This window comes from Xenopus tropicalis, chromosome 4 (assembly GCF_000004195.4).
Source record: "Xenopus tropicalis strain Nigerian chromosome 4, UCB_Xtro_10.0, whole genome shotgun sequence".
In the NCBI taxonomy this organism is placed as follows: domain Eukaryota; kingdom Metazoa; phylum Chordata; class Amphibia; order Anura; family Pipidae; genus Xenopus; species Xenopus tropicalis.
Genome location: NC_030680.2, coordinates 62212770 through 62230461, shown reverse-complemented (window position 1 = coordinate 62230461; position 17692 = coordinate 62212770). Strand labels below are relative to the sequence as shown.

At 44.1% G+C, this 17692-nt stretch overlaps 1 protein-coding gene across 2 annotated transcripts; it reads left to right on the top strand.

Annotated features, from left to right (window-relative positions):
- The first annotated feature begins 5481 nt into the window (after nt 1-5481).
- On the top strand, nt 5482-17430 carry klhl36 (kelch like family member 36). 2 transcript variants are annotated; one of them, XM_002934947.5, is made up of 6 exons: nt 5482-6841; nt 8925-9078; nt 9389-9466; nt 10558-11631; nt 12616-12773; nt 15417-17430. In XM_002934947.5, the coding sequence occupies exons 3-6, from the start codon at nt 9407-9409 to the stop codon at nt 15970-15972; spliced, it is 1848 nt and encodes a 615-aa protein (XP_002934993.1). In that variant the 5' UTR covers nt 5482-6841; nt 8925-9078; nt 9389-9406; the 3' UTR covers nt 15973-17430. The 2 variants fall into 2 exon arrangements, with proteins under 2 accessions (XP_002934993.1, XP_004913650.1); XM_004913593.4 differs by lacking the exon at nt 5482-6841 and adding an exon at nt 6848-7178.
- Nucleotides 17431-17692: the final 262 nt, after the last annotated feature.

Here is a 17692-nt window from a genome sequence, read left to right as displayed (position 1 = left end):
CTTATTTGTTATTATAACGGATGCCGGCCACTGCAAACGCAGTGGGCATGTGAAAAACACCAAACCAACCGGACTTAAATGGCCAAGGACTATCCCCGCCAGGAGGAGTTCATGTATACCTACTTGAACTCCGACCCCCACCCACCAAGAGCCCTAGAGCCCTTTCAATGTCGTCCTGTAAACCGGACAAGAAAATATCTTGCCCTATGTCATTGAGGTGTACTCCGTCCTGTGTCATGAATCTATAAGTGTCACCTTCAAGGTGGATGTGCCGCCATGCTACCCATCCTTTATTCCTGACGAAACGGGATATCCTTGTATTAAGGAGCCTGCGCGCGCAATCGATCGCAGTTAGGTCCCTAGCCCCTCTCCATGTTAAGCTGGGGACAATTTCCGACCACACAATGATTGGGTTAGTGAACAGTGAGGCGCAGCGTTCTAAATCTGACTTCATTATTGTTATTAGCTCGGACACCTTAACCGCGCCTAGGTCGTTGCCCCCTGCATGAATGACCAATACCAGTGGGCCGTTATAGATTTTGCTAAAGGTGAACACTTCTGGTAGTACTTGTAGCCACCGCAAGCCGCTAATTCCCTTCCAAACCATGTCAACCCCTTGGAAGCCGAGGTTCCTGCCTCCTGGACGAATAGCCGCCCGCCTCTCTGCCCGACGGAGGTAGGAATGCCCGACCAATAGGATTACTGGCGTATTGGAACCTGGGGAGAGAACTGATTAATTATCAGGTTGGGACGGATATATGCAGCAAAGCAGTTTGACTTCCACCTTCCCACTGACTTTACTGACGACTCGCTAAGGCCTTGTAAGCATGCTTCTGTTGCAGCGCCAATCCTGAAGGAGTGCGTGCCAAACTCCTTTTTGTCCAGGCCCAGATGCTCCAGGCATCTGTTGAAAAGGCGGCTAAACTGATAGCGTGCGAGGGGGGAGCCATCCTCGTGTACGAGGAAATTTGAGCCTGCGCTTCGCCGCGCCGCAAAGGTGCTAATCAAGTGTACAGGGCAAGCATGGCCTTGGATAGCGGAGATGGTCACCCAGCAGCCCCTTCCCATAACATCGGTTTTTGACCTGCCTATCCGGAACCTTATAAATTTTTTGTTTACTATCATGTCCTCTTGCTTCAGACCGCCCGGCTTTTTGGCGCTCGGGGGGACAAGCTCGCTAATGCGAAGGGCCCCGAAGAAGGCAAGGCTGAACGCTGCTCGGAATAGTGCAGTCTCGTATGGAGACTTGCAGATTACCTGAAGTGGGGCTAGTAAGCGCTGTAGCAGCTGGAAATCCACCGGCCTGTGCGTGTCCCCCTTTTTCCCCACTCGCCTCCAGCCCTTGAGGGCCTGTGTAATTATGAAGTGCTTAGTGACATCCTGCCAACCTAGAAGTTTAAAGAAGAAGGCCAAGCCGGTGAGGCGCCTTTGCACGGAAATTGCTGACCCGCCCCTGGCTCGCAGCGCTACCAGGTAATTAATAGTACTGTCGCATAGCTGGCGAGTATCCTCGCTGTTCCTGCCCTTAGCAAATTGTAACCACTCGCTCCATGCGTTACCATATGCTTGCCACGTTGCTGGGGTGACCGAGGACCTAACCAGGCTCAGCAGTTGTCCTCCACCAGACGCCATAGGAATAATGGGCATTCTGCTCCCTCCCGTTCCGTATCCGGCACCAAGTCTCTGAAGGTCCCCCACTGAAAATGAGAGAGAGCGTCAGCAGCAACATTTACACGTCCCGGCACATGCCGGGCGCGGAACCATATATTGAGCTCAAGGCAGCGTAGGACCAGATGTCTTAGCAGAGCGAGTACTGGTAGTGAAGAGGAGGTTAACTTGTTTATTGCGAATACTACGCTCATATTGTCTGTCCAGAAACAGATCTTTTTTCCTGATATTCTATGACCCCAGATTTCCACCGCCACCACGATGGGGAACAGTTCCAGCGGTCAGGTTTTTGCATAGCCCTACCGGGGCCCAGTTATCAGGCCACTGTTCTGCGCACCAGGTCCGGGCCAGGATGGCTCCGAAGCCTGTGGAGCCGGCAGCATCCGTGAATAAACCCAGTTCCTCGTTGGACACTTCAGTGTCCATGAGGCACGTGTGCCCGTTGTATTGCTCTAAAAAGGTTTGCCAGACCTTCAGGTCTTCCCGTAACTGCTTTGTTATCCTAATAAAGTGATGGGGCTGCTTAATGCCACATGTGGACAAGGATAGCCTCTGCGAGAAAACCCGTGCTATGGGCATAATGCGGCAAGCAAAGACCAGCAGACCCAGTAAGGACTGCATGCTGCGGAGCGTTACTTTTTTTGCTACTGTGACTTTGGCTACTGTGCTTTTTAGTTTTTGCAGTTTGTCGTCGGGGAGGCGGAAGACTAGCTCCACCGTGTCGATTTCAATGCCCAGAAAGGATAAAACGGTGACCGGGCCTTCCGTTTTTTCCTTAGACAAGGGGACTCCAAATTTTGCCATGAAAAATTGGAACGTGCTCAGCAGCAGTTGGCACACATTGGTGTTTTGGGGACCTATGAACAGGAAGTTGTCCAGGTAGTTGATGACGGAGTTATGCCCGGTTTCGTGCCTCACTACCCATTCTAAGAACGTGCTAAAGCACTCGAAGTAGCGACAAGATATTGAGCAGTCCATGGGAAGGCACAAATCGTAGTAGAACTGGCCTTCGAATTGGCAACCCAATAGATGATAGCAGTCGCTGTGTATCGGGAGAAGGCGGAATGCAGACTCGATATCTGACTTGGCTAGTAGTGCACCCTTTCCTGCCTGTCTCACTAGGGATACCGCCCGGTCAAAGGATATGTATGAGACTGCCGCCACTTCCTTGCTGATCCCGTCATTTACCGATATTCCCTTCGGGTGTGAGAGGTAATGGATGAGCCGGAATTTTCCAGGCTCCTTTTTTGGCACGACACCCAAAGGGGAAACGCGTAAATTTGGGAAGGGCAGGGATGGGAAAGGGCCAGCCATGCGGCCCAGGGCTACCTCGTTCTGCAGCTTTGCTGCCACTATTTCCCGGTTCTCCGGTACACATTTCAGGTTTTCTGCAAAAATTGGTTGAGAATTTGGTGTGAAGGGGATGAAGAAACCGTAGGTAAACCCGTCCCTAATTAACGCGGCTTCCCCCTTCCTGTGGTATTGGTCTAGCCATGGCGACATCTTTAGGACGCTCACTGGCGTCCTCGCCGCGAACCATTGCCGGAGTTTTTGGTGGCACCCTGGTCTTTTTAAAGCATCACAGGGCCGAATGGGCCCCGCCACAGAAATTGGATTTGTGCTTGAATTTGCAGTTCCCGAAGAATCTGCAGTGCCCTTCGTTGAAGAGCCAGCAGACTCCGGGACGTCTTGCTGCCGCTGCGCCTTGGGACCCGGTAGAGGAAGGCGCAGCGGCACTGTGTTAAAAGGGCGGTTTTGGGGTCATCATGATCCTTAGCCATGCATCAGTGGCTTTTATATCCCAACCCAGCTCTGGTTTAAGGGCTAGTCTGTGTCTAAATTCCTCATCGTAGCGCCACCATGAGGCGCCCCCGTGTGTCCTATAGGCGAATAGCTCTGAGCATTTTGACGGATATTTTTGGCCTATGATGCAGGCCAGGACCGAGAATGCTTGTAACCAGTTGCCAAAAGTTTTTGCCACCTTTGGCTTTTTGTCGTCTGATTTGTCAAATCTCCTTTCCTTGTCCACTGTGGGCTGCTCAGGGGAGACGAGGGACCATATATCCACGTACTCGTTCTTCCAAATTTTTTCCCTAGTCTCCCCTGACAGGTGACAGCCCAGGGGGGATACCCCACAGAAGTACGTATCCTTCAACGGACAAGGGAATGAGATATTAGTGTGAGCGGTAGAGGGGCCTATTTTTTCCATGATGGCTTGCAATTCAGCCAAAATTTCCGTGCTACTATTTGCTTGCTGGCCCCACGCCCTGGCGCATGAAAGTTCACCTGCTGGGTTCCAGTCGTGCTCTGGTTGGTTGTGGCTAGCCGGAACCGGGCATGCAGGTGCTGCTATTGGCTGGGATCTCGAGTTGTACCCAGATGTGTCACATAGCCTAGGTCTGCCTTGGTGGTAGCCAGTGTCAGCTGGTCTGGGACTGCCATGATGAAGGGGAACTCTGGGTGAGGTTGATCGTGTGGAGGCAGCCCTCCGTACGACCGTGCTCCAAGTCGGGGTGGTGACCGGTTGGTGGCTGGCCGACACCCCGCTGGTCGCGCCAGTGGAATGGCGCCTGTGTGCCCCGGTGTCCTGAGTGGCCCTTGGTGCAGGTGTGCCCACCAGGGCCGCCATCAGAAATCACGGGGCCCCTCACAACTAAATTTTCTAGGCCCCACTCCTCCCACGCCCCCAATGGCCCCTCCCCCAGTGACCCCTCCCATCAATACAAAGTACACACAGACATTGGTAGCCAGGGCCCCCTAAAACATTGGTAGCTAGTGCCCTCCTAAAACATTGGTAGCCAGGGCCCACTAAAACATTGGTGGTCCTCCCCCATACTATTGCCCGCTCCCCACTGCTTACTGCTTCCTCCCGTGTCCTCCGGCTCCCCGCCAGCATCCTCCAGGGCCCCCCAAGCATCCTCCAGCTCCCCCAGCATCCTCCTGCTTCCCCCAGGCCCCCCCAAGCATCCTCCTGCCCCCCCCAGCATCCTCCTGCTTCCCCCAGGCCCCCCCAAGCATCCTCCTGCTCCCCCCCCAGCACCCTGCTGCTTCCTCCAGGGCAATCGCTTGTTTTGTGCTTATGCTAGTACCCGTAGTTATCTCCCAGGCTGATGTATATATATTTTGTGGCTGTTAAATCAGCCTTAACAATTACACTTGTGATCTGTGGGGGATGCTGGGAGTTGTAGACTGTGTGGTTTTTTTTTTTAGCACTTTTTAAAAAAATTTCTTAGGCAAATTGTTTTTTTTTATCTTGTTTAGTGTTTTTAAACCATATATATATATTTACTATATATTTTTTTCTATCCTGTAAATGTGGGCTTCTTTTCGTTGTAAGGGTAGGACACCCCCCCTGCTGCTTACTGCTGTTCCCCTGCGTCCTCCAGCTTCCTTGACGTCCACCGCTATGTCCCACTGCTGTCTGCTACATCTGCGCTTTTATAAACGTTGCGCCCCGTGCGTGTGACGTCATACGCACGGGGCGCAACCATATATAAGCGCAGATGGAGCAGGGAGCACCGGGACATAACGGAGGACGCCAGCAGTAATAGGGCCCGGACTCGTTTAAAGGGGGCCCGAGCTAAGAAAACTCTATCACGGCCGGGCCCCCTTTAAAGTTAGAAACGTCCGGGCCCGGGATGACTGTACCCCCTGTGCCCCCCTGATGGCGGCCCTGGTGCCCGCCAACTGCTGGGCGCGACTGGCGTGTGCCTGTGCCGGGGGTTGGGTGTAGAAAACTTGAGGGAACAGCTCCGAGCTGTATGATACGGGTGGGGAGGGGGGGGGAAGTGGGCTGCGTGGAGAAGAAATGGTCTGGTGACAGGCTGGGTGACCTAGATAGAGCTTCCTCAAAAAGGAGTTCTCCTTCCTCAACCTCCTGTAAGACAGGGGCCCTGTGCCTGATGTCTACAAGAGGCCCAGTGCTGCAGTGGGGGTTGGGGGTGGGGGTGGTGAAAAGGGGTGCTAGGCTGACAGGTACACTGGGCTGAGGGGCTGCCTCAGCCATGGGGGCTGTACTGTTTTGAGCCTGGGGGGCTGTACTGTTATGCGCCTGGGGCGCTTGGGGGGGCCTGCGTGTGGCCCTCCTCGCCTTATTGTGACTGGTGGGGGGCTTATGTGTGGGGGCCGCATTGGTGGCAGTGGCGGCGCCACGTGACGTCACGCGGGCACCGGTCCTGACCTCCGCGCGCTGCCTTGCCGACACGGCAGTCGGCGGTTGGGAGGCAGCGGCGGAGGTCATGCGCCGGGCGGTTCGGGGAGGGCTGGGACGCAGGCGGGAGGGAGGGCGGGAGCGGCGAAGCGGGCGTCTGCTGGCGCCGCTCGCTGCTTGCCTCGGCTGTACCTGTGTGCTGGGGGAGCCGAGGAGCTGTTGCAGCCAGCCGGCTCCCTCGGCCGCTAGCCTGGCCTGAACCTGCTGTATGAGCTCGTCGCTCATGGCAGGAGCGTTGCAGGAAGGCAGAGGCAGATGAGGGGGGGTGAGCAGATGAACGCTGGCAGAGATGATCCTCCGTGTTGCAGCTGCTGCCAGTGGGACGCTGCAGGGTGATCTGTATAGCAGAGGGGAGGGGGGAGCTATAGGAGTGTTCTCTTTTTCCCCGCCTGTAACAGGAGCTGTTAACCCCTTTGTGTGCTGGAGGGAATTTGCTGTCTTGCTGTCTCCACAGTCCCTCAGCGCTTTCCTAAATTACTTCAGCGCTGTCCAACCCCTTCAGCCAATCCTCTCATGCTAAACTATTGGCAGCGACAATCAGTTTTTTTTTTGCCGGGGGAAGTTGTGATGTCAGATTTCCACCAATGAAATGCTAGTGGGCTGGATTCACCCCTTCGGCTGAGCCGTCCAATGGTTGTTACCTCCTCTGCCGCTGTCTGCTTCCTGTTAGAGTTGCCCCAAGTCGCAAGGCATTACTGGGACTTCCATGAGAGTGATGTCATGAGCCTGTCTCTAATCAGAGTGAATGGAGGGGCACATAAGCTAAATATCCCCTAAACGTTTCTGGTAGAAGCTTTTTAGCCTGGTTAGATACGTTTGTTTGCTGAAGGCAGAGCAGTGGGCTTTGCAGCACTAACAAACTACAGATACATGCATTTAATGGTTTGATCCCCTCACTCAGGAAGATGTGGCACAGATGATATACACTCGCTTGGGACAGCAATGAAGATAGTTGGTTTGCAGGTAGGGTGAATGCGATGAAGGTGGAGGGGAGACAGTATGGATATTTGGCCTGCTGATGGGTGCTTCTAACTTGGCAGAATCCATTAATCTAGAGTGCTAGCTACGGAACTGTATGACGGGTTCATATAGGAAATAAGATGGACATGGGGTGTCGGCAATTACACGCTGTTTGGTTCAGCAGAGTCATCCTGTCATGTTTTGGTAATGGCTTCAGAGCTGCACGGCTTTCCACAATTTCAATTATACCTTGGGTTTGATATAGCCGCCTAGTGACTAAGAGAGAGAATTACCAGCGTCAACTTGAAACGTTCGCGTTTTAGGGTGCAGCTCCCCCTTGGTATGTTATAGAATGGATTATTCTTAGCAACAATTCAATTGGTCTTCATGTTTTTGTTGTTTTTAAATGATTTGCATTTGCAGGCAAACACTAATTGCTCAGTGGTTTTACAATATTATTAATATTGCAAGTTTTTATTACTGATTTTCTTTTCAGGTCTTCTCCTGTTCATTGCATAATCTATCATTCAAAGCTAGGTTGCTAGAGTTAACTGGATGTTAGCAACTGGTTAGTTGCTGAAAGTCTAAACTGGAGATATGTTAAGCAGTAAGCTAAATAATTTCTGTGTTTGAGGGCATCACAGATCTTTACAATCATTTTGGTATAATCTATCTTAGAGTTAGACACATAGGGCCTGATTCACTAAAGGGCGATAAAACGTGCGCTATTCTTATTGTGCGCTAAAATTTTTACTGCCGCTTAATTTCGGCAATTTTTCGCACGATTCACTATAAGCATACTCGTGCTTTTTTACGCGCGATATTGCAAGCGTTATTTAAGTCGCGAAAGACTATTTCAATGCGGTATTTGCCTGTACATGCGCTAAATTACGCGAATAATCGCCGAATATGAATGGTAGCATAGAAATGGTGTATAAAAATTGTCGAAGCATATAAATGGTGTATATAAATATTAGCCACATATAAATAGTAGATGCTTATAAATAGTAGCCACTAGTGATGAGCAAATGTGTTCTGGTTTCTTTAGTGAAAAATTAGCAAATCTTTCGAAAGATCCCCGAAACGGCAAAAATGTTGTGCGGGCAAAAAAATTGTTGCCCGTGACTATTATTTTTTGACACTTGTATCAATTTGTGGATGTGCGGTGAATTTTGGCGTGGCAAATTTTTTCATGCGTTTTGCCATTGGCGGATTGTTTTGCGAAACGCATGAAAAAATCCGCCGCGAAATAATTCAACGCACGTCCAAAAATTCGCTGCGAATCCATGCCTGGCGAAACATTTCATCACTTGTAGCCAAATAGAAATAGTTGCGCAAATGAACGCACGCCATGTTAGCCATACACGCCAATACTTGCGGAAAATTACTGTATTAAAAATGAACATTTCGCTGCAAACTGGCGGCTGCGTCACTCTGGGGGAAACACAGACTTGAATAAATAACACTGTAAGTCCATATTTTATTGCACAAAATCATTTACAGTACTTTTGTATAATTTTTCGCCTGCCTGTAGTAGGTGTTAATTTTCGTATAGCCGAATGCGATATTTAACGCGCAAAAGTTATAGTGAATCATGCGATCGTATTCTTTTCAGCGCGGAAATTAACGCAAAACGGTAAAACTAGTGCGAGAAATACCCCATGCGAAAATGGCGATTTTTCGCACGCGATAATACTATGGTGAATCGCGCGCAAGTTATTTTGCGTTTTTTAACGCGAAAAAGCATGCGATAATTTTTATCGCCCTTTAGTGAATCAGGCCCATAGAAGTTTGATGAGAAATATTGACCAAATGAAGACGTAGTGTTGAAAGTATCTAGCTGTTAGTAAATGTACACTAATATGCCATGTGCTGCCCTACAAATAAAACAACAGAACTGGTCACCCAAGTGGTAAAACTTATGCTCTGTATAAGCAAATCTTTATTAATGCTTCTGTTTTGTATTTGTTAATTTAAACCTATATATTATTTCACAAAAAAGTATCCATAGTATCAACTTCCCTTCAATTGCTAACTTGAAGTATAATATAACATGGCATGTTTTCTTTCTCTTTTGTGCTTTTAGTTCTATGTGAAACCAAGACATCTGGAAAAAGTCAGAGGCATGTCAACAGTACTGTGCTCTTACCACTAATAAGATAATAAATAACCAGAGCTGATTATGCAAAGGATTGCTTATGCTGGTGAATGTATCCAGACAGCTTAATCCACCAAACATGGTAAATGGTAGTTGGAAATATTAGCTATATTTCAAAGTGGAATACTGCATATTTAGGCTCATTTACTAACCTGTTATGGAAACTTAGCAAATTCTCTGACACAGGTCCAAAAGGGTTTTATCAGTTGGTCTGAAATCCAGTGCTTTGTGAAATTTCATTGTAATTTCATAATTGGTGTTCCTAGTAGATATAGCTGTATTTAAGTGATAAAAAGATGACAATACTATATTAGCTGTGTTCTGAGCTGCATTCTGTTGTATCCCACAGCCCTAGGATAACTGATTAATCTTTAGCATTTTTTTCCCCAAAGAGAGCTATCTAAAGCATTATGGAGGGTTCCAGGCAGACTCGAGTGTCCCGGCCACACAAGATCAGTGAGTCATCAAAGGTATTTATTATATTGCATTATTTTACTTTATACCTTCTGCATTTTTTTTCTACAATTTCTTATAAAAATCCCGATAAATCTGTGTGCTCACAGTCTAAAGCTTGGTGCAAATGGGCAGATTTTCGATTTGGCCCACTGGGTTTTAGCAAATTTTAGTTTAGGTCTCAATTAATTGGTCACATGTTTTTAGTTATTTCTTGAGCTAACAGGGCAAAAATAGAAATTTAAGCCACTCCATGATTGATATTTGCAAGGTAGGTACATTATCAGCGCACAGTAACTTACCCTCTATAATGGACTGTTTCCTTGCCAGGATAAAACATGTAGTAGCTTCACTTTCCCTATTTGTCCAGTTTAACTCAAGAAATGACAAAAGCCATAGCTTTTTCTTTAGCCTTTAGGGCTTTAGTAGCATATGGGCTCTAACCCTTGAATTATCCCTAAGAATCTAAAACACCTTTCTAAGTCTGAGTAAGTAGTATTTATTCCTTCTCCATGATTTGTTTTCTAGTTTAAGATTTTTTTTTATTATAATAGTTTACATAAAATATATAACATATGCTCTGTTGTAATAAATTATATTTTAAAATAGAAGCATGTATCGTTCTTTTCTTTAAAAGTCTTTCATTTACAATATAGGAAACAACAGGAGTGCCTTGTAGAATACTGTTTATTCCTTTAATCATCCTCATTCTGCATATTAGTTGCCTTTTGTAATCTAAGTTTGGAGAGGTATCCGTTTGTGGTCTGTGTAGGTAATGATATGGTTTCAGTTAGTGAAAGCACTGTAATAGAACATCCGTACATACGGCTGGACAAGGAAATGATCAGAACTTACAATAATATAGTAAAGGCTTTACCTAGGTTGATAACACATGAAACACAAGATGCTTGCAGAATTAAAGCAAATCCAGTTCATTTCTTTTGGGGTTGAAATTCTGTTTTCTTAAAGCATAAAGCCAATGTGTTATAACAGAATTTAAAATGCATTTTGCTTATTATAGTCTCATAAATAAGCTGTAAGATTCAATACTGCCTATTTTAGTGTTATTGTCTTGACACTTATTTTCTGCTTATTGTTCATTGTTTAGCTATACAGATGGGAGGACCACTCTACACATGTTCTTCATAGTTTTAACGAGCAAAGGCAAAAAGGCCTGTTCTGTGATGTTGTATTGGTGGCAGATGAGCAGAGGGTCCCTGCTCACAGGAACCTCCTAGCTGCTTGTAGTGACTATTTTAATTCTATGTTCACTATTGGAATGCGTGAGGCCCACCAAAGGGAGGTCGAATTAGTTGGGGCTTCTTATATAGGACTGAAAGCTGTGATTGATTTCTTGTACAACTCTGACCTGTCCTTGGATGGTGGAAACATTGATTATGTTTTAGAGACAGCTCACCTTTTGCAAATCTGGAAAGTGGTGGACTTCTGCTGTGAGTATCTGGAGAATGAGGTGAGTGAAGAAAATTATCTTTACCTGCAAGAACTGGCTTCGATTTATTGCTTGGAACGCCTTGGTTCCTATATTGATTGCTTTATTCTACAGAACTATGCCACACTTTCCTTTACTGCTGACTTTTTGCAAAATATATCCACTCAGAAGATCTGCCAGTATTTAAGCAGCAACCAAGTGCAACATGTAGGTGAACATGATCTCCTGCAGTCTGCTCTGCAGTGGCTGACTCATTCTCCTGAAAGAGACAGCCTAGCTTATCAGGTGCTCCAGAACATTCGGTTTCAGCTGATTCCTAAGAGTGACCTCTTACACAGAGTAAAGCCGGCAGTATGCTCTCTCCTCCCAAAAGAAGCTAACTGTGAGAGTTTAGTGGAGGAAGCTGTTTATTATCATAATAATGTGTCTGCTCAACCATTGCTTCAAAATACCCGAAGCTCCCTGCGTGCTGGTGTGGAGAGACTCCTATTTGTAGGGGGAGAGGTATCTGAACATTGTCTTGAGCTGAGTGATGACGTCTGTAGTTTGGACATGACAAAGGAGCAATGGTTGTCTGAGACACAGCTGCCAGCAAGACGAAGTCATCATTGTGTCACGGTTCTAGGGGACTTCATCTTTGTTGCTGGTGGAAGTTTCTCAAGAGACAATGGTGGGGACGCTGCCTCCAACCTTCTCTACAGGTATGATCCCCGCTGGAATCAGTGGATCAAGGTGAGAGTTTAACACTGCTGCAAGCAGACCAAGTCTGCAATGTGGTGCTGCTACACCATTATCCATTATGTGTGGTAGTGTATTAGTTTCCATACGACATCCTCAATTCTCATTACATATCATGTGCCTCAATGCACTGATTGGTTTTTGCATAAAATTTTACAACAATCTAAGGTGGTGGCACTGTGAAATGCCCTAGATACTCATTCACCATATCATGTAATTTATATAGTTATAGATATGCCTGCGTGTCAGTCACAAGTTATGAAGTGCTTTCTGCCACTTTGCAAGTCAGTTGTGTGTGTGTGTATGTATATATATATTGTGTATTTGGTGTTGCCATTTCAAGACTTGCAACATTCAAATTGCCTATGTGCCACCACACCAATATATCTTTGAAAAAAATAAGTATCTTTCTGAATTCCCATATTTGTTCTAGATAACAATCAGGTTTTATAAAACAAAAAAATAAAGTACTTACCTATAAGAAACAATAAACACTTGTACAGGCAGCATTGTACAATCATTCTGCCACTTCATGTAGAAATGTGGCTGCTTCAGAAGTAGTAGAGATTTTTACTAAGGATTTACAACTGAATACTTAGGGGATTATTCATTAAAAATAGAGGATCAAAATTTGGTTAATTGATTTTAATTGTGTGTTTGTTTGATAGACCATGAGAAGATGCCACCACTCTTGGCACACCAAGGATTTGGGATGGTAGCATTGTAGTCTTCATACTCAAAGGATGGGGGGGGTAGCATGTGCTATACTGTAAATACTGCAGAGGCTGCACAAGCACCTTTCTTACCTAGTCCTGTAACATAATAAATAGATTTATTGGATACAAGTGAACTGCGCGAAGTATCTTAAAACATATGAGAGAAATACTGCAATGTGGGGAAAAAGCATAGCGAATTACACCAATCTGTGCCTAGCTCTTTATCCCCGTTAGTAAATGTGGCTTCTGGTGTTTTTTGCAGGTAGCTTCCATGAACCAACGTCGAGTGGACTTTTATCTAGCAGCTGTGTCTGATAGGCTTGTAGCAGTTGGTGGAAGGAATGAAAGTGGGGCCTTATCTTCCGTGGAATTATATTGCCCTCAGCAGGACACATGGACATATGTATCAGAGTTGCCAAGGTGAATGTTTTCTGCAATGATTTGTGCAATTTTGTACTGCACACTAAACAAATGATGATTGAAATTAAATAGCTTTCATTAAAATCTCTATATTTGTAATTGAATGAATACCCTAATTCTGGCATTGACCTACATTTTTCATCAAGCTATGTGTAATTCTTTTTCTCTATATTATTTAATATTCACCAATTCTGACCTTACGTTTTCTATGTGCTTACTTTGTACTGTTTTCATGTGAACAGTTTTATACATTATGTTTTAACATTTTATGAAATAGTTAAAACAATGTGCCCATACTGTAGGCTACACATTTTTAATGATAATAGATGTACAGGTATGGGATGTGTCTCCCATAGACCCAATTTTAATGAAATAAGACCATCTCCTATAGACTCCATTTTAATGTATGTATATCTTTGTATATCTTTATTTATAAAGCACTACTTATGTACGCAGTGCTGTACAGAAGAATACATTAATACAACCAGAGGATTATTAAGACAGATAGATACAAGATAGATACAAGATAAATACAGTTGCAATAAGTTAAGAGTCAAAGACACAAGAGGATGAAGGTCCCTGCCCTGTAGAGCTTACAATCTATTTTAATGACATAATTCAAATTTTTAAAAATGGTTCCCTTATTCTCTGTTATAATAAAACAGTACCTTGTACTTGATCTCAACTAAGATATAATAAACCCTTATTGGAAGCAAAACAATCCTAATGGGTTTTTTTAATGTTTAAATTATTTTTTTAGTAGACTTTGTCATGAATGGTAGATTTTGTCATGAATGGTGATCCAACCCGGAAGACCTCAGGACCTGTGTGTTCTAGATTATAGGTCCCATAACTGTATTTATAATGACTATTGTTTCCCAGAGATATATTGAAATTGTACACTGGTCAGGATCTCGCAGGGTCCTCTATACTTCTGGGCTCTCCTACAGCCACAAGTTTAGATAGCTAATAATTCACTCTACCATATAAAATTTTATTCTTGTAATATTGGTGTGTAGTCAGCCATCTCAGTGCATTGAGCTTTCAGAAAGAGCCAGCGCTACGCATTAGAACTGCTTTCAGATAAACTATTGTTTCTCCTACTCCCATGTAACTGGAGGAGTCCCAAGCCGGACTTAAATTTCTTACTATTGAGTGCTATTCTGATGTCTTCTGGGATCTGCTATCTTGCTACCTTCCCATTTTCTGCTGATTAGCTGCATGGGGGGGGGGGGGGGGAAGGGAGGGAAGTGATTTTACTCCAGTTAGTCGCAGGAAAGATAGTTTGTTTCCCCCAGGGCTGAGTCGTCGGATATGGAGGTACAAACAATAGGGATTTTACCTCCACCTGCAGATTCAGCCTTAAACGCAAATTTTGCTCATTTTAGCCTGCTCGATCACCAAGACGACCGATATCCACAGCCTTATATCAGTCGTCTCATCGAACCCCTCATACACGCACCAAATATTGTAAGGTTTTGGTGTGTGTATGCCAGCTGCAAATTGACTAGATAATGTATTGTTTACATACTTCTGGAGAGGAGAGGAAAGCCTTGCACTGTGCCACTGGGCAGCAGAATAATTTCTAAAATATCTCCTTAGGATAAGTCCCTACTTGACTGCTTTGTAAAAAGTATTTCAATTCACAAGGCAAATGTAGAGGCTGACTGAAGGACTTTGGAGGCCATGGCAAGAGTTTGGATACTTGTAAGAGACTGTAAAAATGAAGCAGTCGCTAAAAGAATATTTACAAATGGTAGCTGTGTGCAGGATTGGTTGAAGCAAGGAATGCTTAGTAGAAGCAGATTGCCGTACTTGAGATGTAAGATGATTAGTGCAAAGATTACCTCTAAGCAACTGGATTATGAGCTTTATGTAGAATTCTCACCCATGAAAGAGAGAGCTGTTGTTAAATTGACTGATGAGGAAAGGAATATTGGGTAACACTTTGAGAGATTACAGAGCAGTAAGTGGGGGATGTTAAGAGATGCAACTTTAGTGTGGGTATGTGAGCCAAGAGCATTAGGGTATAGATAAAGAGATTCTCTGTCCCAAATTTTTTTTCTTAATAAAAGACATTGTAATTCTATGCAACTTTCTAGTCTACATTAGTAAAAACCTTTCTATAGTGTTAAAATGATGTATAAATGTAATTGCTACTGAAAGCTGAATGTGTCTTCTCTGTAATCAGTCAGTTTAGCAGAACCCAGATTGATGTGGAAGAGAACTGACTCCTGTTTAAATCAGGGATGTGAATGGCCAGATGCAGCCCTTAAAGGATTTTTATGGCCTTCTGACTGCCAGTGGCCTCCATAGACTGCTGTATACAACATCATCATTTCATATAGTTTGACTGACCACTGCAGTGTATCTCAGTGCAGACGCAGAAGGGAACTGAGGCCAGTGGATCAGCTGATTCTCACCCTGCATTTATACACAGACCCAGAATCAGCCATGTCTGGCAGTGTTCAACACACTGAATGCCTCTGATTGCTTACAGAAAAACTTAATCAGCGGTTTCCAGATTTGTATAATTGTTTTGAAAGTAAAATTACAGTTGGGTGGTTATGTGGGTTTTAATAAATCTGGATAAATAATGAATACACCATAGGTAGTTGTTGATAATTTTGTCTTTTATTCTAGATTCACATATGGACATGCAGGAACGGTTCACAAAGAATTTATCTATATATCAGGAGGACACGACTACCAGATTGGACCATATAGGAAAAATATGCTTTGTTATGACAATCGTGCAGATGCGTGGGAAGAGAGGAGGCCAATGATCACTGCTAGAGGCTGGCACAGTATGTGCACACTGGAAGATAGCATATATTCTGTTGGTGGCAGTGATGATAATCTAGAATCCATGGAACGATTTGATATATTGAGTGTAGAGTGTTACAGCCCCCAGTGCAATCAGTGGACGCGAATAGCCCCATTGCTTCAGCCAAACAGTGAATCAGGGGTGGCTGTCCTCGATGGCAAGATTTACATTCTTGGTGGTTACAGCTGGGAAAATACTGCATTTTCCAGAACTGTGCAGGTATATGACAAAGAGAGACAAAGATGGGCCAAAGGAACTGACCTACCTAAAGCCATTGCTGGTGTGTCTGCATGTGTGTGCATACTGAAGACCGGAAATGATGAACAAAGCAAGAGAACAAAGACAAAAAGGCACTCTGATAGAGGCCGGTGAGCACAGGACTAACACAGTTTCTGTGTACTCTGTCTATTGAATTACAGAATCTCAACACAGCTCTGCAGGATTTCTGTGAAGGATTTGCTTATGTTAAAGTAACAGCTGTTGTTTTCTGTTTTAACTTTCTTTTTGAAATTTGTTTTTTATTTTTTAACAGTTTCATGCATTACATTTCATATACACTTTGTTTTCAGCTGCAGTTTCAGTACTTCCAGTAGCCCTCATCCACAATGGTGCACTCCTGTTTGGGCAGTTGAATGGGCACTTCAGCTTTGATAACCTTCTCCAGTGCCAACATACAAAATAACCTGCAGAAAAGCAGGTCACTGGGAACACAGATGTCAAAAAGGCCAATGCAGTTTACTATTCTGGCCTTTAAAATATTGTGCCCTATCCATTTAATGGATAATTCACCCCTGAAAGTTATTACTTTATGGAACTTCTGTCAGGAAAAGGCCAGTTTTGATTTTCTTTTTAATCAGAGGTAATAGAAACTCAAATGTAATTACTGATAGCAAATAGGCATACGTTTTTATATGTGGGTTCGCTTAATTTCTTGGCTGAAAACAATCCACTTGTTTGCAGAACACTTTAAACTAAGTTGCATTGCTCTATGGCCTTCATTTCTCTAAACATTCATTATATCATTTGTAAAGAAGATAAACTTACATTACCATATGGCATTAATTACTTGGCTATAGAAATCTGCTTGATTTCTTATTTATTAAATTCAACACTGGCCAAATTTACACTTGGGCAATCACCCAGAGCAACCAGTGTGATTAGCTTCTTCCAACCAGCATCAGGTAGAACAATCAGGAGAAAAAGGAAAATTGTGATTCATTGCCAAATTGCTAATTTTTCCAGTGTTGATAAATGAGCCACAGTGACTTTTTATTTTGACTTTTTGTAATATTTTATGTCCAATGACATTGCTGTTGAATTGATGATATTAAGCCTTCTGTGCAGCAAACACTTTTTCCACATTACATAGACCTGCCTGCATCTAGCAACTTACTGGATATTACCTATTTAAATCTCTACTTGAAGAGAAGGACTTAAATTAGGCAAGCCAAACATGAAGGTGTTAAACCAAACTCCCACAATAAGCTCAATAGAATACTCCAAAGTGCCCTCTTCTGCTTTAGATTTAGTGATGAGGAAAAAAATAAATAAATGAAATAAATATATATATATATATATATATATATATATATATATATATATATATAGTGAAATACTGTTAATTACTTTACAATGTGCACTCCCATGTGTTTAACACCAGTGATAACTTTTACTTGTATAGCCCTTTTGTGCCTAGTTGTGATATCACTTCACTTTCCGACTGCCAATCTACTTACAGACCCCCTTGGGTTTATATGGCATCCAGTTAATTAGCTTGTAGCTCATGAATCTCTGCTTTCCCACTTCTTAATTTCACGCAGTATTAGGAACCACTTCACATAGGTAAATTTCCAACTTTAAGTTAATTTCACGACTTATCCATTTCCCTTCCCCTTCTGTGCACTTAAAGGAGAATGCAAGTCAAAATTTAAAAAGCATACTGCCCAATAGTCCTCCTATTGTTTAGTAAAAACGCCACACTTTTGGCTCACCTAATCAAATATTTACTCAGTCACACTTGCTTCACATTTTCTAGAACAGGCAGCCATCTCTAAAAAGGTATTCTCCCTTCCTTTCCCTCCTTGCTTCATAC